At 31.7% G+C, this 25,876-nt stretch overlaps 2 protein-coding genes across 2 annotated transcripts; both read right to left on the minus strand.

Annotated features, from left to right (window-relative positions):
- Window positions 1-2,395: 2,395 nt before the first annotated feature.
- LOC7490961 (uncharacterized) lies at window positions 2,396-3,890 on the minus strand. The gene is made up of 4 exons (XM_002299570.4): window positions 3,723-3,890; window positions 3,172-3,541; window positions 2,850-2,961; window positions 2,396-2,746 (listed from the first exon to the last, which is right to left on the minus strand). The coding sequence occupies exons 2-3, from the start codon at window positions 3,534-3,536 to the stop codon at window positions 2,871-2,873; spliced, it is 456 nt and encodes a 151-aa protein (XP_002299606.2). The 5' UTR covers window positions 3,537-3,541; window positions 3,723-3,890; the 3' UTR covers window positions 2,396-2,746; window positions 2,850-2,870.
- A 15,397-nt stretch (window positions 3,891-19,287) lies between these two features.
- On the minus strand, window positions 19,288-25,779 carry LOC7490962 (uncharacterized). Its single transcript, XM_052449465.1, has 10 exons — window positions 25,497-25,779; window positions 24,162-24,288; window positions 23,405-23,491; window positions 22,866-22,951; window positions 22,591-22,779; window positions 21,141-21,325; window positions 20,672-20,830; window positions 20,489-20,569; window positions 20,320-20,374; window positions 19,288-19,731 (listed from the first exon to the last, which is right to left on the minus strand). Exons 1-10 carry the CDS (start codon window positions 25,605-25,607, stop codon window positions 19,507-19,509), a joined length of 1,305 nt encoding a protein of 434 aa, XP_052305425.1. The 5' UTR covers window positions 25,608-25,779; the 3' UTR covers window positions 19,288-19,506.
- Window positions 25,780-25,876: the final 97 nt, after the last annotated feature.

Here is a 25,876-nt window from a genome sequence, read left to right on the forward strand (position 1 = left end):
TTTTGAAACTAATAAGTTTTTATCTAATAAAATGATAACAAACAAAAGACACCTAGAGGAAAGCAATTACATAAGCTTAAAAAGATTTTTTTTTAAGTAGGTTACACAAAAAGAATACCTTGTAATTTCTGAAAAAAAATATTGAAATGTTATTTATAAACTAAGTAAAAATTAAATCATATTCTATTAAAAACACAACATAAATATTTATTAAAATTTGAAAAAGAAACAACCAATGAAAAACCAACATTGAACGATAGATTTTGAAGGAAAGGAGAGAAAAATAGCAATACAAAAAAAAAAGAAAAAAGGCTTGGGTGTGTGAGTTTGGCCTGGCTAGTCTAACATGCTTAGATCTAGAAAAATTCTTGGTGCGTGGGCTTTTTAGCCTAGGACAAGATGCATGTCCTAATTTTTTTTTTTAATGGATGAACAAATACTAAGCAATGCACAACATGTTGGTCTAGTTTTAGGCAACTTCAGGGTTTTTGAAAATTCAAGCCATGAGTTTTTTTAATTAAAAATTTTTATTTCAACTTGTTTTGATCCAAAACATTTAAAAACATACCTTACACTCATTGACAAATCCATTTATGACCTCCAATATATAAAAAAAACCACACACAAACCTGAAAATAAACTCAAAATAAAATAAAAAACTTCTTGAGCTTAGATCAATAATTTCAAGCAACGGGAAGGACAAAGAACACTTAGATGGAACTTCCTTCATTGAATAGAGTTCGTCGACACTAAAATAATTCTTTTTAATAACCAGAATTCAATCACTTTTATCTCTCCCATCTCAAAATAAAAACTAAAAAATAAAAAAATAAAATTTTTTACCACAATTAAAATTTTAAATATTGAGGGATCATAAAGTTATCACTTAAAAAATAAAAGGATCAAAGTGAGCGTTTCACCTAAATTTTAAAACTACCACCCATTATACCCATTTTTATATATATATATATATATATATATATATATATATATTTTGATCATCTTTATTTTAATTCTATCTTTTTTTAACAAGTTTACTTAAATTAGTTATCAATTTGGTCTTATAAAAAAAAATTTGAGATTTAAAAAAAAAAATATTGTAGTAATACACAATGCCTTGTGCTTGTATGAATAGTGACATCATGAACAACGTTTTCACGAGTCTTTTTTTATGGAGAATGCCTTATAAAAACTAATGGATTGATAAATGAAATCAAACAATTTCTTCCATAACTAACGGTTCAAAAATTTGAATTCATGAACGAAAGATGTACACAAAAAAAATAAAAAAATCCCCATCCAATGCTTCAGATTCATGGATGTAGAAATAAAAAGGCTACAATCACTTATAGTTAAACAAAAATTCCAATAAACAATGTATGCATTTGGAGACAATGGAGGGTGCTTAGGGTTGACGAAAACAGGAAAATCCAAATTTAATTTGAAAGTCACCCTTCTGGGGCTGCAGAATTTGATTCAAAAAGTACTCCAAATGGCCTTTCAATTACCTTATGTAGACCACAGATTTAGGGACTGTTTGTCTATACGATTGGGCCTGTTTTTGACCCGTCTAAATTCAACTGCAGGGGACCTTAATTTCGGACCCTAAAAGCAAAGTTTGCGAGAGAGAATATGGCATCTACGACTATTTCTACTTTACACATCCTTCACGCTTGTTTTGACTAACTTATTTATTATTTATTTTTCTTAAAAATAATTGTTGATCCTTGCAATTTCATGCTTCAAAGTTACAATACCGTTGTTTTTTCTTTATACATTTCAATTTTGTATTATCTCGTGTGACTTTTGATGATGAAATCTAAAATTCAAAGTATTTAAAAATAAAATTGATTAGTTAGATAATTGATTAATATTTTAGTTCAAACAATTTAATTCAATCTCTTCAGCTAATATATTAGACAGCTTGATATTAAAGACGTATGTGGTTAGTAGTAACAGATGATACCTAGTAAATTAAGATAGTTAGTGGTTATGATAATAGCAAGTGATAGCCATTACTTTTAAAAGATAATATTTGATAGATGCGAGAACTTTTTGGTGGTAAAGTTAATATTTTTATATAGAGAAAAACTGTAATGATATTTGAGAGAAATATACTCTAAAATATATATTTAAAAATATTAAAAATAAAAAGAGCATGAATGATTAAGATTGGACGGGTGAATGTTAAGAATTAGTGCTTTCTTTCTTTCGTATTTTATTGTATCTGTTTCCGTTTCAAGAGCTCCCTAACTATAAGCTTGCAAATCATATTTCGGACCGTTTCATGAAACCAGCCAGCTTCAATACATACATACATACATACATACATACAGGGGGTGGGGGGAGATCAGCGACGTTAATGTCAAATCATTCCAGATAATAGAAAATAATATATGTAGGAGAATCATCTTCTTTTAAGAAAACCATGCACAATACAATAAAGAAAGTAGTCTCTAAAACAAAAGGGAAATTGGCAGTAGATTTTTCCTCTTCTTTTTGCTCCCTTGGTTACAATAATGAATATAATAGATCAAAAGCCCACAAAGACAACGATATACTTCCTACAGGAAGCCTGACAAAATGCCAAGGGTTATATATAGCTCAAAGCAGTAAACATGGTTCTTAAACCATGTCTCGCCTCAAGACCCTAGCTAGCTAATACAAAAAGAAATCAAGAAGAAAATGAAAAGTAGTGATATATATTTTTTAATCATGTTGTCTTTGTTCTTGGCTGGTGCAGTCCCTGCAGCAAGTAAAAAAGCATACCATATATTAACTGTAAGAAAGCAGAGTAAACACAATTAATCTAATCTTGAAATTAAGCTAACCATAGATGTATTTCGTACCAGGAAATGGAGAAATTGTATCTAGTATGAAGTTCTGTTGCTAAGATCTCTTGGGGCATTGCACTTGAAGCACTCCATTCTGCTAGCAAAGTTATGTTCGTTGCATCCCCACCTGTCCCATGAATTGAATCCAAATATAAAACATTAACCATCCAGATTCGTTCTACATAAAGCTTGACGTCTGATTCATAATGTCTTTCTTTAACGAGGTTGAATTAGCCGCAGATGTTTCTTTGCTTCTTCTTAATTAAGGCAAGATTTACCGTTAATTAATTTATGATCATGTGCAGGGAGGTATGAGAAAAGATAATGCTATACGTACCTAGTGCAAATCCAGTCTCCGGATTTCCATCCAGATCGATTGCCACCTCCAGTGCTCCCACCAAACCCTCTAGTTCGAGCAAAATCAGAATCGAAGCCCCCGGCGGAGTCCATTTCCTTGTACACTCCACATTTGAAGCAACTAGAACGGCTAGCAAAGTTGTGGGCCCCGCAGTTTCCGGCAGTGCAGTACCAATCACCGGGACGAACATCCGACCCGGTGAACCCAAGTGATGAGCCACCCCGCCCACCGAAACCCCCAAAATCACCTGCGGACCTGGGGTCCCCACAACGTTGGCAAGAGTCACGCCTCTGGAAATTGAGGTGTTGGCATGACCTGCAGTTCCAGTCTCCTGGCCTGTTCATATTTGCTGCATTAAGATAAGATTAAGGCGAGAAATGTTTAGTGGAAAGTTGGCAATAATAAGCTGTTACTGATTACTATTAGAGCTTTCTAGCTATATTAAAAAAAAAAATTGCATTAAGAGTACAAGGTTCAGCTGCTATCTAGCTAGAAGATTAAATATGGAAATTAGGGTGAGAGTTACAAACCTTATGAATTGATTAGAGAAGACTAAGTATACTAAGTGAGAGAAGAATGGCAAAAGGGGTTTCAAAAACCTCTGAGAGAAGCTATGCTAGCTAGAAGATGAAAGGGAAATGGTGATGAGAAAATGTGTGATATGGTGTGATTATATACATGCTTAGACCACAGGAAAAAAAACGGGGGGAACAAATAGATGGGTGTGTTAGTAGTGTTACGTACTTTTTCGTGTTGCAAAAACTTTGATAAATGGAAAAAAACAAAAACCTAAAGTTGGAAAAAGAGATAAAGGGAAAATTCCAGCCACGATTCCAAAGACTGGATTGGTTTTTTCTCCTCCTGCTGTAAGTTTGAACATGTACTTTGTCCGACTAGATATTGCTTTCTTTTAGGGTTTCTGACGTGAAATTTGAGAAGTACATGCACAAATAGACAAACTCATCATGGTTTAACTATAATCCTTCTCCTTTCAAAAGTTACATATACATTATCAACACATAATTTGTTGCTAGCTCGTACGCCATTAATTCTGATCTCCTTGATTTTTTTTTCCATTCCCATCTGGTTTATATCCATTCACTTTTCATCAAGAGGTAATTAATGTAGCCCGGCCCCTTTTATCTTAAGAGTTTCATTGACTATCGATCAATAAACACTGGGTTAAAATTTTTAAACATTAGCCCTCCAAACTACTGTGCATATACAGATATATGAACCAGAAAATAATAAAATAAGATCATTTTCTTGTTTAATTGAGGAAGATTGATTAACTTTAGTTGTCAAAGTTGAAGACAAGCAAACCAATATGATTATTGCTGTGAGATGCATGCATGCCTAGGAGTACGTACTGTCATGATTGCTTGTATGCTTTTTTCCAATAAATCCCTCAGGAGACAGTCGCATGTATGTCTAGTGGGGAATTTGCATATCGAATCATGAAATTCCATGCACATATCACTAGCTAGATTTGTCACCAGTCAAACTGATCAACTAAGTTGAACGGAGTTGAGCTTTGGATGGTCACATTCAGTCCATGTAAGTTTAGAAATTCTGGATCCCACATAAAGCAAACAGAAGTTATTGTCAGCCTATAAGCACAACAGCCCTAATCCAAAAATCCAGTTAATCAAGTGAACCACGAACCCTAGAAAGGCCCCTTTGACCACGGCATCCGGGACCCTCAACTCACTAGCATGTTTTCAAAGTGTGTATTCCCAAATGAATTGGCTAGTATGGAGATATTCTCGAACGACCAAAAATGAAACCAAAAATGAATCAAGAACGCACAGTACTTTCTTCTTAAGGAATCCTAATTAATGAGCATACCTTGGTAGACATGTAATAAGTACTCTTGGTATTATAAACTTGAGGAGGCCCACTTCTTATCTCAAATATTCCCATGGTGAGTCATGTCTCTATCAACATCACTTTGAGAATCAACAAATTTTTTGGGGGGTGAATGCCAATTGGTAAATTGTTGTTGCTTTTACGAATTTGAATATTCCCTTTTCATGCTTTAGTTTTCCTTTGAATTTGAATTAGTGCTATATATATATATATATAACTAGAAGGCAGCTATATATGATTAATTTCCCACTATTTTCTATTGCTATAACTCCCTCTCCCTCTGATCTCTGATCTCTGTCGCTCTTTTCTTTTTTCATTTTAGTAAATATTATCATCTCATTAGTTAATTCGGACCTAATTAACCATAAATACAAGCTGTAAACATACATGTAAAAAACTCCATTAGTGTAAAAAAACAATTGAGAAAAAGAGAAAGCAACTGGTGAGTTTCAATAAAGATAGTTGAAGGCTGTAAATGATGGAATAATACAAGTTATCGAGGAGAGATTTCATTTTGACCACCTTTTGCTTTTGTTTTCTTTTTTTTGTTTTTCCTTTTCTGCGGCTGCTATTCCACTCCCTTTAATCTCTTTATTACCATCTCAAAAACAACATACATGGGAGTACTCGTATCAAAATGCTTAGGCTATCTGTCCTCCATTCTCTTGGAGAATGGTAAAGGGGAGAAGAGGGGCAAACTGTAAAGAAGAGCCAACAAGAGCAATGGGAAGTGGTGCTGATTCGATTCTCTTCCTTGGGAATCACACCCATGCATGACCACGACCAACTCTTTCCTTTCCTTGATAATAATATTCTGCTTTTTCTTTCCCTGTCACTCCCAGCGTGGCTAAACTCTCCTTCCTTTCTTTCTCTTTCTTTTGTGTCGTTACGTGCGCGTGTGTTTTGGTAGGACAAAAAAAGAAAAGAAGAATGTACCACTTTTACTTCAATTAGTTTAATTTACAGGATTTTAATTTAGTTAATCTTCGCTCAATTTATTTCATTAGGAAGATATTTGCTTATTTTTTTTTTATTATATAAGTAGGGATGCACTCATTTATATAACTAAAAAATTCAACTCTCCTTGCTAGAAAATTATCAAATAGCAGCGGAAATACTGATGAAAGGTTTTTCATCGATCATTTTCAAATAGTGATGAAAAATATCTATTGGTAAATTCTAACAAAATTACTGACTGAAAGTTTTATGTCGGTAATTAATGATGGAATTTCCATTAGAATAAAAATAATTAAAAAGGAAAGAAATATGTCAATGATTCCATCAATAAAATAAAACATCATTATTTTTCTACTTAATTACTGAGGGAAGTATTGCATAGCTAGTGTCCGTTGAAAATTCTATTGGCAAATATAAAAGTGTTATAACCTATAGTAGCCCCATCCCTCTTTCTTTTTCTTCTTCTTTCACTATAAAAAACAACATCCCCTCCCTCTATTTTGCCACAAATCTAAGCCCCATCCTCACAAATTTCACCCCTCAAACACTTAGTAGTGTTAACATCACTGTCTTGTTGATTTCTTTTCTAAATATTCCTTACACCAAGTACACAAGCCTACCAATTTATATTTTAGGTTAATTTATTGATATTTTTATATAGTATTTGTAGTTTGCTTGTATATTTATGTATTTTACATCCTTTTCATATACAATTTTGTTATATTCAAGTATGATTTGTATGTTAGGGTTTGTTTGGAATTTGAGAAAATTTAAATTTGCTTGTAATTTGATGAAATTGACTTTTATTTTGTGATTTTGGTATGTTATATTAGAATAAATGATGGGTTATTTAATAGAATTAATCACATTTTATCAATTTTATTGTTAAGTTTAAAATTTTAGGAAAATTAATTTTTTATGGAATTGATAACAATTAAATGGTATGAGTTTAGATTAAATAAGTTTGAATTGAATAAATGATAGATTATTAGTCGGGGTACCTATTACTTGTTAATTTGATTTATTTAGTTCACATTTTAACGTAACTTTGAATTTGTACAAATAATAATTGGTTATTAGTTGGGAATTTATTTTTAATTACCAAAGTTAATTTTTGATTTGATGGTTACATTATTAATAAATGTTGTCATTAATATTCTATATAGTTTTTCTAAGTAATGGATGATTGTTCTTGGATGTATTGAGATTCACCCCAAAGGTTTTTTATAGAAGATTATTGTAAAAACGTTAAGGGTTTTATTAATTTCACACTTTCAAATCTAAAAAATATTAGTGGAGGCAGAATTAGATGTCTATATGTGAAGTGTAAAACTAAAAAGTTTCATCAATTAGATGTTTTGATGATGCATCTTTTAAGAAAAGGGTTTGTAGAGAAATACTTGTGTTGGTTTGCATACGAAGAACCCTATATTCCTTATAAGACCATGTTAGAAAGGATTGTTGGCTCAACATCTACTTTTAGAAATATAAATGAAGTTGTAGATGATAATTGTAGTCGTTATAGGAGTATGATGATAGATACAATAAAAATAAATTATGGTTATTCAGGTGAAAGTTCACGTGTAGATGAAGGATCAAATATAGATGCAGTTAGGTGTTTTGAACTTTTTAAAGATTTTGATGAATCATTATGGGATGGGTGCACAAACTATAGTAATTTGTCAGCCATTACAAGAGTTTTTACCGTCAAGTCAGAATATGGGTTGAGTAAGACCCATTATGACAACATCATTGAATGGGTGAAAAACATTTTACCAAAATGGAAAAAAGTTAAAAAACATTTCTATGCTACAAAATCCATGATGAAACCACTTGGTTTAGGATTAAAAAGAAAATGATATATGCCCAAACTTTTGCATATTGTATGACGGTGAAGATGCATATTTATTGGAGTATAAAACCTGTAGGCGTGCTTGGTATAAACCCAATACTAGTAAAGGAAATACACCTATCATATATTAAGATACTTTCTAATCATTTCTAGGTTATTTATGTCTTCGATGACAATCAAGCATATGACATGACATCATACACATGATACGGTGGATGAAGTCATAGTCCACCCTTCTAATGATGAAGCTTGGAAGTAGTTTAATAAGGTACTTTTTTAGTTTTTAATGGAACCACGAAACATACATCTTAGTTTGTGTACCTATGAGTTTAATCTATTTGAGTCATTTTCTGCGCTCTATTCTTGTCGGTCAATCATACTAATAGTTTAAACTTTCCTTTGGGATATTGACGTTGGAATTCATGTTCTTATCTATGATTATACATGGTCCTTGTAGTTCAGGTAGAAATATTGATGTTTGCCTTCAACCATTGATTGATGAGTTGAATTACTTATGGTCATTTAGGGTTTTGATGTGTGATATCTCAAATAAATAAAATTTTCAAATGAGGACAACTTTGATGTGGACTATAAATAATTTTTCTATACATCGAATAATTTCTAGATGAAGCACATTTGAAAATTAGCACGTCTATACTATATAGAAAACAATATGCCTTCACCTTAATGAATGGTGGTAAAGATCTTTTATTTATTTATTTATTTTCATTGCAAGTCCTTGCCAAGTCATCATCAATATAGAAATAACATAAATAAATTTTTAGAAGGTAAAGCTGAAAAGGATATTGCACCACTTATACTGTCAAGTGAAAAATTGTATGATGTAGTTTGAAGATATTATATTTGGTTTTCAATCTGGTACACAAAAGTTTTTTGGTTTTGGTGTGACCTATAATTAGGTAAAACATAGAATTTTTTGAGAGCTTATGTAAACCCCGAGAAAAAATAAAGGTTGCTTAAATTGCAAACTAACTACATGAGAAATAAAAGTGAAGAAATTCATGCATATGGTTAAATAAAAACAGGAATTCAGAAATTTTTGAATATAAATTTGCGGGTGAAATAATTCAAGACATTATAAATAAACCTGGTAATGTTGAGGGTTGGATTTAATTGAAGAAAAAAAATACACTTAAAGAAAATGGGGCCTAAGTGCAAGTAAGAGAAATTATAGAGTATAAATACTCCTCCCCTCACCAAAAATCTGTAACAACCATAAGGAAAGAAAAGAGGGAGTTTTGTATCCATTCTTGAAAAATCAAGAAAGAAACACCAAAATTTCAAGAACCCATCCAAGAGTAAGGGTTTATAGATGGAATAAACATTTGTGGGCAAGGAATTAACAAGAAAATTGAACAAGAAGAGGAGAAGGAGGGCCGACTGTCATTAGAAAAGAAAGGAGAGAGTTGAAAATCTTCAACTGGTTGAAGATCAAAACCTTAATTCATACCGGGTAAGGTGTTCTAAACATGATCGTATAATTCATTTCAAATTTGATAATGAATTGATGTCTTGATGTTGAATTATAGATCATGGTTCTTAGACTTGAATTGGGGAAAAAGTAATTGTTGTTAAACTTAAGTTAACTCATGTGTGGTATGTGATCGGGGACGTGAAACCATGATAATTTACCCAGAAAATATAGTTTGTGAAAGTTATGCGTGAAGGGAAGGGGGTGACGAGTCTGGACAGACTCGTCTCCTGACTTTCGATAAGATTTCGGATAGAAGGATAAGGGAATTAGGACTAGGTTTCTTCATAGAAATTATAGTTTTGGATGTTAGCTAACTAAGGAAATTTGTCTTACTCAATTTAGCTGTAGAACTCCAGTTACGGGTTATCAACCGAGACTGGGTTATGACAGACCCTATAGGGCAATATGTTTGATTTGTTGATGAGAAATTTTGACTGTTTTAGGGGCATAATTGGGTTCTTCTTCAATTAAGAGACTTGTAGCCCCATGTCTTAGCTTTCCCACGCGACCAACCTTACTTGAAACAGAGTCCTAGAACTCCAGATATAGTTAAAAAACAAAGCAGAGGTCGGAATACATCCTCTATAGACAGTAACACTTGAAAACAATAACAGTTCAATGTCTAGACAGTAATGGTTCAAGACAGTAACAGTTCAATACCTAGACACTAAGGGTTCAAGACAGTAACAGTTCAATACCTAGACACTAACAGTTCAATGTCTAGACAATAACAGTTCAAGACAGTAACCGTTCAATGTCAAGACAATAACGGTTGGACAGTAACAGTCCAAGGTCTAGACAATAACAGTTGGACAGTAACAGTTTGAGGTTTAAACCGTAACAGTTCAAATATAAAGAAAGAAATGATAGCTATGGTTGAATAAAGAATGACAACATTAATGGGTGTAATGAGAAAAACATAAAATATAAAGAAAGAAATGATTGAAAGAAAGAAAGAGCTATTAGCGATTGATATGATTATTATAAAACATATCCTTGAATGAAGAAAATTTATGAGATGAGCATGTGATTGCAGGAGGGACCACCAATGTGGTGCAACAGCAGCATCAAGGGAGCACAAATATAGCTTCTACTGCAGGTAGGTGATCCGCACCTATACTTTCTAGTTAAATTCCATGATTTAATATGTTATTGATATGATATGTGGATTACCAAATGTTGGATATTATGGGAAATGAGGAAATTTTGCGTAATGATATCGATATTTTGAATAGTATTCAAGGTGAAAGGATGTTGTGTAAATTGCCAAGTGATGAAATTATAGCTGACAAAGAAAATATGAGAAGTGTGATATGAGGCGTGGACTAGCATATATTTAGTGCATGTTAGGATCCCGAGTAAGGGGATCGCCATGTATTGACTAGCATACATTTAGTGTATGTTAGGATTCCGGGTAACGTGATCAACGTGTATTGACTAGCATACATTTAGTGTATGTTAGGATCTCGGGTAAGGGGATCAACGTGTATTGACTAACATACATTTAGTGTATATTAGGATTCCGGGTAAGGGGATCACCTTGCATCGACTCCTACGGGGTGATGATGATACCAGTAAAATTGGTATCGGTAATGTGTTAAGCGAAAATAATCATGGTTGATCTTATGAAATCTTGAATGGAGGTTGATAATGGAAGAGGAAAAAAATTTTAGTAGTTGAAGGAGAAAGAGTTTCCAATGAAAACCAGAAAGGAGAAATGAATAAAATATGAATACATGTTTGTCTTTTTAAATGGTTGGATATTTGTATTACTATATTATTGTGATATTCATGTTTCAATAATATGTATTTTGTTTCAGGACCATCGCATGCACGACAGGAGTAGATCCTAACTTATGTTCACTTTTTGTAATCTAGGTTCTAGGGAGTATACCCTTGTATTTTGTAATATTACAACTTTTATATAACTTAATTTGTATAATTGATGTTTAAACTTAAATAGATGAATTTAATTCTGTAGTTTGTATAACCACATTCCATGTATGCATGTTTATATCTTTTATCCATCCATAATGATAATTGTTGTTCAATGTATATCATAAATATTGTGGTTGACATGAATGATGATGTTTGTGGGATTGAGACCCATGATGATTGTGTTGAATTGAGTTAGGAGATGCGGGATATTAGAAGTGTAAACAGGTCGTATGTCGATAACTTGGGACCTTCCGATATAGGGTAGACTCTGTCGAAATTTTAGTGAAAATTTTGATAAATTTTAATTTGAACACCATGTACATATGTGTGTGTGTGTGTGTATAATATAATTTTAATCACTCTGTTTATCATTTAACATGAGATCGTTACTTTATCCCGGATATGAGGATGTTACATTTTGAGATCGTTGCTTTATCTCGGATATGGGGATATTACAACTTTCTTATTAAAAGACTAATCTCATTTGCCATAATTTGGATATCATGCATATTAAAAAGAATATATTTAAAAACATTTTTAACATGGTCATAAATGTAAAAGGAAAAACAAATGACAATATAAAAGCTAAATTAGATATAACTTTGTTTTATAACCGTTAGAATATGGAATTGTTTAATGATGGGGTACATGTTACAAAGCCCAAAATCACCTATATCTTAGAGAAAAAAAAGAGAGAATAATTTCTTATATATTAATGACTTAAAATGATTTCTTGATGAATATGCCTCAAATATATCTAGATTGATGAATTTAAATGAATGAAAATTGTATGGAATGAAAAGTCATGATTGTTATGTGTTTATGCAAACACTTATTCCAATTGCTTATAGAAAATTATTGTAAAGAAAGATATGTGATCCATTCACAAAGATTTATCACTTTTTTAGAAATGTTTGCTCGAATAAGTTACGTTCCCAACATATTAAGTAGCTTGAAATGAACATCATTAAGACAATCTACAAACTTGAAATGATCTTCCCTCCCTTATTCTTTGACTCAATGAAGCATCTACCTATACATTTAGCATATGAAGTAAGAATTGGAGGGCATATGTAGTACAAATAGATGTGTATCCATTTGAGAGGTTAGGGATTACATGCATCCTAAGTGTCTAATGTGTTCTTATAAACATTCAGTCATTCAATCTATATTTACTTTCATACAAATATTTGTTCAACTTAAAAAAAGGTTAAAAATAAGGTGTATATCGAGGTTTTGCTATGCAAGACTTATTTAGTTAAAGAGATTTCACTATTTATCTCATATTATTTTGAGCCTTACATGAGAACAAGAATCAACCATGTTCTAAGATATGATAGTGGTGGTTAAGTGCCTTCTAGTAAGAATTTATCAATATTTTCTCATTTTGAACGATCATTGTCAAAGAATACAGTTTCGAGAAGATATTTGACAAACATTGAATTTAGACAAGTATATAATAACGTTCTATTTAACTAATAAACTGAGACCTTTTGTTTAGTAAGTTAATAGCATGATTTTAAAGTTTTATGTCATTTTCTCATGTATTCTCATTTAGTCTAAATTCTCAGTAACTTTTTTATAGGCAATATTATCAATTTTTGTTATTCTAAAATTCATAACTTACTAAAGCTTAAGTTTTCCAATTGAAAGATGAACAATTGGTCATGTGATTTAAAACACAAGTATGTAATAATTTATAAATCTAAAAAGAATATATTTACTTAACTTTTTATTTATTTATTGTTAATGGTTATTATCTTTAACCAGGTATACAATATGAGAGGCAATGCTGAAAGTTTGAAATTACTATCCTTGGATTCTAAAAGAAAAGTTTAGTATTATAACGGGTATTTTATTAATGAATATTTTTATATATATTAAAGAGTATGGAGGGGGTATGAATACCTATAATAATGAAGTTTATATTAATGGATCAACTTTCAATGAGTTTGAATTTGATTATTATGGAAAGTTAGAAGATGTGATTTAATTGCAATAACATATGGCACAAAATACAATATTTTTAGTCAAATGCTATTGGTATGATACCGATAGAGAAATTAAAGTAGATCTTCACAGTGGTTTGGTCAAAATTGATAAAAGAGGTAGAGTTATCAATATCAACGATGTTTTTGTATTTTCCAAACAATACCAACAAATGTATTATATATATACTCCTTCATTTAGAAAGGATCATAATACAGTCGATTAGTTATCCGTTATGAAAACCAAACTAGGAGTCATGTCTAAGTTGTTAAAGAAGGTAATGATGAAGTAACTTGGGGAGAAGATGTATTTTAACTTGATGAGTTAGTTAATTCGTATCGAGTTGCTCCATCTGCCAAGTCATAAGAAAATTCAAATTTTTATGTCACTAAGAATACTTATGTTCATGTTGATGTTAACGAGTTAAATGATATATTGAGTACCAATGAACATATATAAATGGATAAAGATGAAAAGATCAAACAACTTCAATTCAACAAAAAAGATGATGATGGACATGATGATGATGATGAAAATAAAGATGAGGAGGATTCAAATTAAAAATGTTTTGAATTGATTTTAAATGTAAAATGTCATTGTGTAATTAAGATATTTGATGTCGTTTTATAATGCATTATATTTTTTTTAATATATTTATCAAGCATTTATTGTTGTGGTTGTGGTCTTAATGAATAAGTTGTTGAATAAGTTATGAATGTTATTGTTGCTGCTGTTTAATTAGGTTGGATAAGAATTATAATCAATATATAAGAAAATATTTTTTAACTTCACCGATAGAATCACAAACATAAATAAAAAATATAATTAATTAAATATTCGTTGGTGAATCCGTTAGCGATTTAAAATAATGGTAAATTACCGATGAACTCATTGACATACATTAAATGGTTGGAGAATTACATAAATTTTGGCAAGAAATGCATGAAATTAGAATCGATCAATGGAGTGACTGACAACGTAAAATCTATTGGTGAAATTTATGCTCACAATAGACTCACCGATGGACTCTAAAATAGTCGGAGAATTACGAAGAGTTTAGGAAATAATTAATGAATTTAGACTAATCGATGGAAATACCGATGAATGAAAAATCATCGGTAAGTTTGGGGGGTTTTCAAGATTTTTTAGAAATTCTTGAAATGATCAATGGACTCACTAATGGATTTCAAAAATTATATTGGTGAGTTTATCGGTGATGTGCTAACATGGTAAATCACTGATAGACCCATAGACCCATTAATAGAATTTTTTATTGGTAAATTTAAACCTAGATATGTCCAGACAATCCCTAACCTAAAATTCCTTGTTTTCCTCTCTCTCTCTCTCACCTCTGTCTTTCTCTTTTATCAGTGGCCAACATTCTATTTATCTCTACACCACTTAAGGTTTGATCTTGATGGTTTCATGTTTTTTTCTTAGATTCATTGGTTTTTTTTCAAGTTTTTTAATTTATTGTGCGTTGTTTTTTGGAATGAAAAGAAAAACATGCAGAAAATAAATTGTGAATACTTTCCTAAAAATTATTAAATGTATTAAATTTGATTAAGTATTTGAGGGTGAAAATTATTGGATTATATGGTATTGGATATGTTGGATTTGGTACAAGGGTTTGGATTAAATGTGGGGTGATGAGGATTGAATTTAAAAAAGGTTGACTAAATAAAAAGGTGAAAGGTGTGTGTGTGTGGGGTAACGTAAAATATGCTTAAATTATTGTTAATATTTCAATATAAATGGATAAGAATGAAATTATAGTTTGATGTATGTTGGTATGTTGGATATGTCGGAAGGTGTTCGAATGAGGTTGAAAGCTATGATATTGAAATATAAAAGGAAAAAGTATGAAAATTAAAGGTTTAAAGAGTGTTGCTAATAAGAAAATAAATAAATGGGGACATAAAACAAGACAAGAACAATTAGCTTTATAATTGGTAAATTAATGGCTATAAAGAGAAAATAAAAGGATGCCATAATTTTATATGAATATTAATTGGGATTGTTACTTGCTATGATATTATGTTTGGTTATGTACTAATAAAGTTTTAAAATTTAATAATATTGTTTCATGTAAATTAAATGGTTCGTAGTTAATTTTAAGAAGTTTGAAAATGGGTCAATATACTAGACAATTAAGTGGGTATGGTCTCGTATAGGGAAGGTGCTGCCAAAACCTTATTAAAAATAGATAGACGCACTAAAACAAAAACCCATAAAATATAGATTAAGAATTTAGTTGAACATGCCTAATTATTTAGTTATATTATTTAGATGTCGAGAAAAGGTTTAAGATCAAAATATAGCAGTTATGCTTCTTCAAGAAATAATGTTCCTAAGCCTGCAGTGTATTTTGGTGTTGATCATAACAAGACACCTGATGAACATGTTAATGATGCAAGCTCGTCAATTACGGGTTGTAGATCTGACAACCAATTTGCTAAAGATCCTTATTCTAAAAAAGTAATAGCAGAATGAAAGCCGAATTTAAACATGTAAGGAAAATATTTTCCTCAAAGATAATATTAAATTAATGTTAAGTTTTTATATAGTTTGAAGTTATTTAATTAATTCCCAGGTTCACAAATATAGAATTTGCGTGAATGATAACATCGACAATGAAAGCATCAATGGATATGCCTTTGTTTCAATTAAGCTAGCTTAGAGATCATCAATAATGGATACTTGTGGTTGGGGATTGGTATGAGAAGTTTAAGGTCCGCACACATATAATCAATACTTTTAGTTAATATATATATTTTTTAAATTTAGAAGCTAATTATTTTATTCAAATGATTATAAGAAAGAAATTTGGTGGAATGCTACAAACTTTAGGTTTGCTAAGCGAGTCTAGAAGAATCACTGCATAACTAGGTAAGTTTGAACTTGTGAGTTTTATATTTTTTTTTTTGTAAAATTGTAATCTTTTTTTATCATTATAATATTTGTAGTTTAATGAACTTCTAGACTAGGATGTGCAGTTTCTCATATGACGCATATACCTATGCTAAGAGAAGAGTCGAGTCAAATGAATTTGAGGCGTGAAATAATTTTAGACCTCCCCACATCACCAAAAGTAATTAGGAGAGAAATCTAAAGTTCTTGACACCAGAGGGTTTTAGGAGGCGGTCACGAAGTAGGTTTTTAAACAAAAACAATGAGACTCATGGTTTCATTAGCAAGCATATTGATGGGTTGTTTCCTAGTGATTATTTTTTTAAACGTTTAACTAATGATTTATTTTGCAGGCTACATAGCTTGAGCGCGAGCCAACTTCGATGGAATTATATATGGAAATATATATATATATATATATATATATATATATATATATAGAGGGAGGATAATTAGAAAATGATGCAGCAGTTCATGGATAGTTGAGCTGAGGCATTTATTGTAAGTAAACTTTGAGACATGTTGTATATTTTTTAGACTAATGTTTTTTTGTCAACATCTTTGATTTGTTTTTATTTTTTTTGTGTAGGATCAATATAGCACCGGCTTGCATGCCAAATATAGAGAGGACCTTCGTCAGTGAGTTGTCATAATATTTATAGATGGATAGGATGACAAAAAATGATTGACACCAATTTTCATCACCAACATGAATATTCTGTCAATCTATTTATCGATATTTAATCACCGATTGAATTACCGATAAATCTAAAATCCCCAACAAGACACTAGTCGATGACACCTATCCATAAATGATTTTTATACTGAAAGAAATACAACTTTTGCATTAATGGAATTTTCTGTTAGTGTAAATCAATTTTCTTGTAGTGACTAAGATCTAGCATCATTTAACTTATTTTTAGCATCACTTAATAAGAATTCCGACACTTTTTTCTTTTCTTTTTGGGTTTCATGTGTAAAAGGTACGATACTATAGAGGTATTAGGTAGTGTGTGTTTGCATTGTGCTAGCTTTTGTGGTTGTATTTAAAAAAAAAAACTAAGTTTAAGAAAAACTATAAAATGTAATGTTTTTTTAACCAAGGTTTTAAGAGAGAGTTTTCAATGGGACCCATGCAAATATGTGTTGCATGTTGATTAATCAAATATTTTTAAATATTTGATTGGACCAAAAGGTAGACCATACTACATCACACTATAAAAAAAAAAATTCATAACAAACTAGTCACTTGTTTGCGTATGTTGTGGGTTGGACTTAATTTTTTTCGTCAACACAAAAAAAAGAAAATGCAGGTATTGGTAACGTGTTTGACACCACAAAGAAAAAAAAAGCAAAAACAGATGATGCACACATTAATAAATTAAGAATTATATATTCCAACATATGTTAAAAAATTCATGATCCTGACTAAAGATTGAGCTGATAAATTGAGACAAAGATGAATATCAAGATATATGATCACATCATGTAGAGAGCTCTTTAAAATTTATTTATTTAGTTATACAAAAAAAAATTATTTCTTTTATGAAAAGTAATTACTTCAACTCTTATGTAAAAAAAAAAAAAAAACTCTAGTATAATTCCTTCCTTTTCTATTAACATGTTTTTTTCATGGATTCTTAATCTACTAAAAATCATAAGCAATAACAATCAACCAAAAAAAACTGTTTATATGCTAAATCACACTTGCAAATGACTTGATTATGTAGACTTGGAAGTGCTTTTATTTCTAATACAAGATATTAAAAACTGTTTATTTTTGCGTTTCAAAAACTTTTTTGCAAAAAATTAAATTTTTTTTTAATTTCAGATTAATTTTTTTTGATGTTTTTAAATCGTTTTGATGTGATGATGTCAAAATTAATTTTTTTAAAATAAAAAAATATTATTTTGATTTATTTCCGAGTAAAAAACACTTTGAAAAACAACCGCTACCACAGTCCCGAACACCTCCCTCTTGGATCAAACTTATGACAGAAAAGAAAAAAATGGCTTTTGGCATTGACTAACATTTTTTCCTTGATTATGAGATGCATCTCCTGGAAAATGCACAGGTCACTGTTCAACATTGAAGACATGTTCTGATTTCTTTTTTCAGATAAATTTGTTCCTTTCAATTTCCCTTTTGTATCTCTATAATGGATAGCTAGCAATGCTTTTCAGATACATATGCTGTGGATTGGTAGCCTTCAGATAAAGGCAAGAGACACCATTGAGGTGATAGTTTCATTGCTTAAGATATTTATTGATGCTTTTTAAATACATTATATTTATATTTGTTGTATGTTTTATGTTTTTTTTTTAAAAAAAAATTTGTTCATTATTTCAATAATTTCATTTTTTTTAGGTTTAATGTGAGTAATTATTATCTTGAAAACACTTGTAGATTACCAAGGGATTAAAACAACTATAAAATAAATAGAGTAAAAATATTAATAAAATTATAGATAGACGAGTCCATTTCGTTTATATTTTCATCAGCAATTTCATTTTTATTTCATCAAAAAATTACAAAAATTTGGGTATTTTCAATACAATTTATCATTAGAAGTTCCATCAAAAATTAATTTTTGATAAATTTGCTGATGAAAAATAATCCATCAAAATATTATCGACAATTTCATTGATATTTGAATTGCCAATGGAACAACAATCCTTGATGAGTAACTTGCCGACATGTTTCTATCAGAAATTTTAAATGATTTTGGCATAATAATTTAGAAAGGGAGGCACGTCTTCAATATTTGTTAAAATAACCTTGTATTCTTCCCTCATGGTCAAATTAGCTCCCAAAATCTTTTTTATTTTTTATGCAACCATTAAAACCAATTTTTTTTTTTTAATAAAATCAAGCATCAATATAATATATTGCTATGACACCAAAAAAAAAAAAAATCTATAAAAAACAAATTAAAATAAATCATCTGGTTATCCGGGGAAATTAAGCATGCCAAGTCAAATTCTATATTATATTTTCCGGCTGTTTCACTAGGTCTGCTGGTCGGTGAAAGTAGTAGACATAGCATGGGAGGTAGTGCTCTTACTTAATCATCCAAGAAATTGCTTAAACTATAAAATTACACATTAGTTTCTCCATTTCTTAATTAATGTATGTCCTATTGAATACAGGTTTGAAGGCCAAAGGAGCACAGGAGTTCATAATTTTAACTGCATTTGCATCATCTATCTATTACAAATTGCAAACACGAAAACAAAGACAGCATATTTAACATCCAAAAGTCACACTTACAAAATGCATTAAAAAGCGGTTTAGTTCTGAGCTCTATGAGGAGCTTGTTCTGCTTCGGCTGCCAGGGCTGGCAACAGTCCTCGAACTAAGAGATTCTGATGAACCATGAAAGTCCCTCTGACCAGACAAAGCACTTCCTCGTAGTCCAGGAGATGGAACTTGACGGGGAGATCTGGAACTTGACGGGGAGATCTGTAACTCACTCCCTTTAGCGGTTTCCATCTCCAACATCTTGGCTTCATCAGCAAGTGTTGCTAACTGTTTCATAAAGGCAGTTTAGTGTAGATACATGTAACTTGGAATAAAAGGGATGATGTAATTAAGTGGATCAACACAAAGATGCTGTATGGCACCGAATGTTAGAAGGGAGGGAGAAAGGGATTGAAGGAATCAAAGGTGTGACATGCAAATCATTTGCAGATATATCAGAGAGAAGCAGCTACATGACAAGATACACCAGTTGGAACACAGAGATTGCAACTTGGAAAACTTGGAATTTTGGCCTCCAAAGAAAAAAAGCTCTAAAATCCAACACTGGTCAAACTAAAACAGAATGTCGAATCTATACAAATTCCATTATAAATGCCATCATCAGTTACTGTCCAACCAAAGCAGGATCTCTAGAAACATTACTATCTTTCAACATTGTTTGATAAAGGAGTCTGAGGCCTCAACCTGCAACCATAGTTGCTGCCCAAGACTTTACCGCTGGACGAAAAAAATAGTCCTTTGAAATTGAAAAGACTTGCTATAACAATCATAAGCCCCCCTTTTTTTTTCTCCAGGAGATAATCATAAGACTTTCGGATTGCCAATCAAATGCATGCATTTTATTTAATTATATACCCGAATATCATTCTCTCTCAAGCGGCCCTGGAGAGCATTTATGGCAGGACTTAGACTGCATGTTTCAAGTAAAAGAAATATCAATAGAAAATAATATAAACAAAAGTTCTAAAAGGAAAAAGAGTGACAACAAAAAGTTGATTAGAAGGGAAGTTTGATTGTTCCTAACCAGTATTCAATCAATTTGCACATGGAAGCCTGATATGTTGCTGTGTGGTGAATGAAAGTCAAGGGATGTACTTTTCCATTCCTAATAAAATGCAGCACATCAGAAGAGAATAAATGGTCAAAGTAACCGTACAAACATGAAAAAGAGAAGGTAAACAATAAGTTTCTACACCATCATGATTACCTCATATTCTGCAAGATGGCTTGGTTGTATGCTCCACGCTCCTCTTCATACAACACACGTTGCAAATCACCAAATGACATTAGAGGTGAATCAAGCTTCAGCAGAGAGCATGTGGGCAAAACATGAAGAGGAATTTCTCTTCTGGAATACTCCGCACCACTATCCACATATAGAAGCAATTTTAGAATTTGCAATTGAGGATTGCCTTATGCTAACTTGCAAAATGACAGGACATTGTTAATTTGTGAATATAAAATACCACTACCAAATGATACCAGATAATAACTTCAACCATGAACAAAATGGAAAAGAGAAACCTTCTCAAACTAACACACATTATAAGAGAACTGATGCCACTTGAACAACATCAGCCGGTTGCTGTTTTTGCAACAATAACAGATAAAAACTTGAAACAATTAGAAGAAAGGGTGTAAGAGAACCAACTGACAAAGAACACACTCAAGTATACCTCATGTCCAAATTTGAGCGGTGCATAGCTTCCTGCATACTCTCTGACATGTCCATGGGGTCTATATCAGTTATCTTATCACCTGAATTGCTGCTATAGTAGTTTCCTCCAATTCTTTCTCTCCCAACATAGTTGGCATCAGCATTAGCAAAGAAATCCCCAAGACCCAAAGATCTTGCCCCACCCTAGTCAATAGTATATTCACAGATTTAGAAAAGTAACTGTGAAGTATAACAATTTTTCTTTTGATTTAAGGGGCAAGGGGGTTCAGCAATGGAGATCACCAAGTGAAAATAGTAGTAGCATTGAAAGATCAGGACCTCTGGAGCATAAATATGAAAAAGAAAAATTAATCTGTATCATATAATTCAAAGATTTAAAGCACAAAGACAAGAAAACCTTGTGTTAATGAACACTTTTTTGGCACAGAGAAAGAAATCACACAATCTATTGCAACCCAGCCAGCAACCAGATACACTTAACAAACAATAAATGCCCACTATACCAATATTTTTTTTTTATCAAATTAAGAATTTTGCAACAAAAGAATACATCGAATACAACTTTTATCTTCTTCTCTTGTTGTTTTCCCCCCAGAACAACTGCTCTACAAAGCAGACACTTCCATTTCCATCTTTTTTCTTATAAATAACAAGCCTGTTTATGCTGTTCAAGAGATTTTCAAACTTCTAATGCTAATCAGAAAGCACCAAATTTTCATTAATAGGCAAATATAAGAGTCAGAAGCAGTTTGTCACATCTCACAATGACCCCCTTTATCTACAGCAGGCCTGACTTGCTGTTTCCTCTCTTTCCTATTTCTCTATGAATTTATATGGTGACGTGCAGCAGCCCCTTGAGATGCTACAGTATATGTAATGCTTGGAAAAGAAGAGTATCTAGGCTGGATCTTAAAAAAAAAAAAAAAACTGTTATAAATGGTCTTCATGCTATTGCATATGAGCCCAACCTAGCTGTATTTATACAGCATTGCAGCTTTACATGCAATTATTTAGCAACCTGGAGTAGAAAAACTAAAAATATTTGAAAAGAACTTTAATATGATGATAAACTGCATATTAGCCAGACTCCACATAAAGTGTGATCTGAGACAGCATAAAAGGGCATAGTAGCAATCTAAAAATGGAAATAACCAAGTTACAGAGCACCAGGGTCACCAGAAACATGTCTGGAGGTGTCCGGCAAGAGGAAATTTCCATAGTCTTGGTAGTAGAGAGAATGATGATGAAATTGTGAGAACTTGGAAAATCACAATCAGTATAATAATGCTGCCCATGTGCAATGCCTTTTATCCAATGTTTAACAGAACACTGATAGAGCATATAGGTAAAATCATGAAACATCTACATCATCCATTATTTTTGTGAACTTTTTTATTTTTTCACCAATTAACATGGCCAGACTCAATTTCAAGAAACAAAGGTCGTACCTTACTGGATCCTGCAGCTCTTGAATCAGCAGTGTCCAGTTCAGGGCCCTCCAGACTTGCAATATCTGAGGAAGATGAATCAAGCTCTATTATTGAACTTTTATTTACAGGCAATGCAGAAACAGGTCTTAACATGTTATTCTGTTTCCCATCTGAGGACTGGAAAGCAATGACTTGGATTCTTCCAACCTGAAATAATTCAGATTAAGATATGTTTCAGCCAGGCTACAAAAGTTTTCAAAAGACTACCTACGTAGCATACATCTAATGCAGACCTTATTGACATCCTCATTAAAACAGGAAAATATCAGGCCGATAAACCCAGGATCTAGAAGTTGGTACATTGCCTGGGTCCTCACATCTGCACAGGGTAAGGGACAAGAGTGAGTTAATTTCCAGTGACCATTTGTAACAAGTATAAAACGTGTATCAACTAGTCAACAAAAAATTGGGAAATTGTATTATTGCAATGTTTTAGTTGATGAGAATTAAATAAAGAATAAAGTGTGCTTCATGAGAAAACAGCATGGCGTGCAGTAGAAAATTAAGAATAAAAAACATTAATAAGAACAGCCAATGTTATGTGAGAGATGTATTTGAGTAAAAAAATTACAAATTTAGGTTTGTGTAAATAATCCTCAAAACAAAAGGCTGTTCTAATAAATTAAATGACACTTTTAGATAACATAAGATTTTGTGTTTGTCCACAAAAGAGATCAAGCATGCAAAAAAATTAGAATTGATGTGTGTGTGTGTAAACAATATTAAATGCTCTTCATGGTTTTCATCCAACTTTGTGGACTTTGAAACATACCAACATGAGAAGGAAGTACAGTAATATGCGGGTGTGAATGATACCACCCTATCACTCTTGTTGTTCGTCCTGTTGATGCAGTCATTCTGTGCTATAAAGTTAACTATACAACATTACCAAAAATCTTCAACATCCCCATGCATATGCATCATGCAAGCTAGACTACCCCTTTCAATCATCAGCAGTAATGAAGCAAAAGCAGATCTAAATGTCAATTTGCAGTAGTGACCCTAAAGGTCATTGCTATCCAAATCTCTGTCGGAAAGTCATGACTCAAGAATGCAAATGCATGAACTACATGGCTTTAAAGAATCTCTATTAATGCCAAAATTTAAGTTTGCGACTATCATGTCAATGAAATGACAATCTGTGAAGAATCTACAGAAACCCATCCCACTGGAAAAAAAAACAAGACAAATAGGAAAAATAAAAGGCATGATAATGCACAGAATTTTGTTTATGGAGTGGATTTCATTTCCTGTGACTCATCAAGTAGACCTTTTAGTAAAAATTCACTAGTGACTTGTGAGGTCACAAAAAAGAACAATCAGAAATTACTTTGTAAAATATGAAAAGTCTAAATTTATAAAGCAATGAAGTCATAAATTTATAAGCAATAGTGGAAATATTATTGGAAGTTAGCTAGTTTCATTTATCAACAGCATGAAGTTTTCCTATTATGGAAAATATAAATTTTCAGGTAAATATTAAGTCATTCAAAACAGATAGAATTATCACACAAGAACAGTAAAGGATATCTCAGCTTGAGCTGATGCTGCAGCCAACTGTTCTGGTTTTGTCTCTACCCGGTCCTTTCTCCTATCAGATCTTGACTGAGGTGAGGCTCCCCATATTAATGCAGTAACATTGCCATCTTTCGCATACTGATATTCCAACATCAAAACCAAACAACCATACACAAAAATATAAGCAATACGATGTACATGTGCACAAACACATAAAAATGAGCAAACATTTACAAAGAACCAAGCATAGACACAGCACACTTTCCAGATCCTTGAAATAAAAGTAGAATCCTAGTCAGTGGCCTTGGGCTCTAAAGCAAATGTCAAATCACAAGACGAAAGAAAGAGCATAAGTAACAGACATGGTCGTTCCAGAATGAGTATAATGACATTAATATAGGAAAAGGAGGTTTAAAACTCCAAAAATAAATTGCGTCAATCCCAACTTTCAGTCTATTCAACTGACCCTGAAGTGCCACAATTCCGTTTTCCATGTAACACATTCACAGAACACCTAGTAAAAATGTTCAAAATGAAAGGTATTAAGTAGAGACTAATCCAAACATTTTTCATCCAAAATAAAAAAAGGATATGATTTGAAAAAGAAGAATCCATTAAAAATTTAAAAATTAAACAAAACACAAGCAAAACACACAAAAACAAGACTTTTTCAACAGCATTACTGAGAAGTTTTGGAAAAATTAGCTACAGTTTAAAAAACAGGTTTCCCACTGACAAATAAACAAAACACATTTAGTAACAATTCAAAGGGAGAAAGACGATATAGAGTCGATGATTATATTAAAGAAGGAACTTTTCTACAGTCCAGTTCAATAAAATTGCAGATAGAGAACAAAATATTAGAATTTATCAAAAAATAATTGTATATGCATAAAAAAAAGGACTTGACAAGTTTTTATGCAAAAAAGCAGCAATGGCTGAATTTGAGAAATGTATATAATGAGAAAAAGAGAGAATGGAAGGAAAACTAGAATTACAGCTCATGATCCATAAAAACCAACCCTTATAAATCCCATTGCCATTGAAAGAACAAAATCAAAAAGAAATACAATATACAAGACAATTGACAATCTCAAATTTTGGAAAATGGGAATCAAAACATTTGAACAGATTCCTAAAATCCCCATCAAAGCACAGAACTAAAAAAAAACAAATTCAATTCCATTTCCATTTAAACAAGTAGTTAAAAAATTACACAATTTCAAAGAATAACCCAAGAACACAGCGCAACCGATAAAAAATACAAACAAAAAACACATGTAATAAATAAAGAATTGAAAAGGTATAGCTTGATTATTATGCAAACTAAAAATAAAAATAAAAACCTCAATATCACCGAGGAGGAGGCCAAGGATTTCTTCGGTCTCGGTAGACAACGCATGGGTGAGACATGTTAACCAGACTTCCTCTGTCATCTTCACGCTCGTTAAAGACATGATGCTTCTTTAAATTGTGTCTTCCTTCTTCTTCTTTTTTTTTGTCTTTTAGAGATTCTGAATAAGGTTTGTTTCTCTTACGTTCTGTCTGTCCTCCACTTGAGAGTAAAGAGAGAGTTTTCTGGTTTAGAGAGAGAGAGGGAGGGAGGGGTAGATTTTGTGTTTTGACAGAGGGGCCGATGATGCAATTTACCATGGTATTTTATAATGTGATAATAGATTATTTTTTTAAAATAAATTTTAAAATAATATATTTTTTTATTTTTAAA

The sequence above is a fragment of the Populus trichocarpa genome, chromosome 1 (genome assembly GCF_000002775.5).
Source record: "Populus trichocarpa isolate Nisqually-1 chromosome 1, P.trichocarpa_v4.1, whole genome shotgun sequence".
Classification (NCBI taxonomy): domain Eukaryota; kingdom Viridiplantae; phylum Streptophyta; class Magnoliopsida; order Malpighiales; family Salicaceae; genus Populus; species Populus trichocarpa.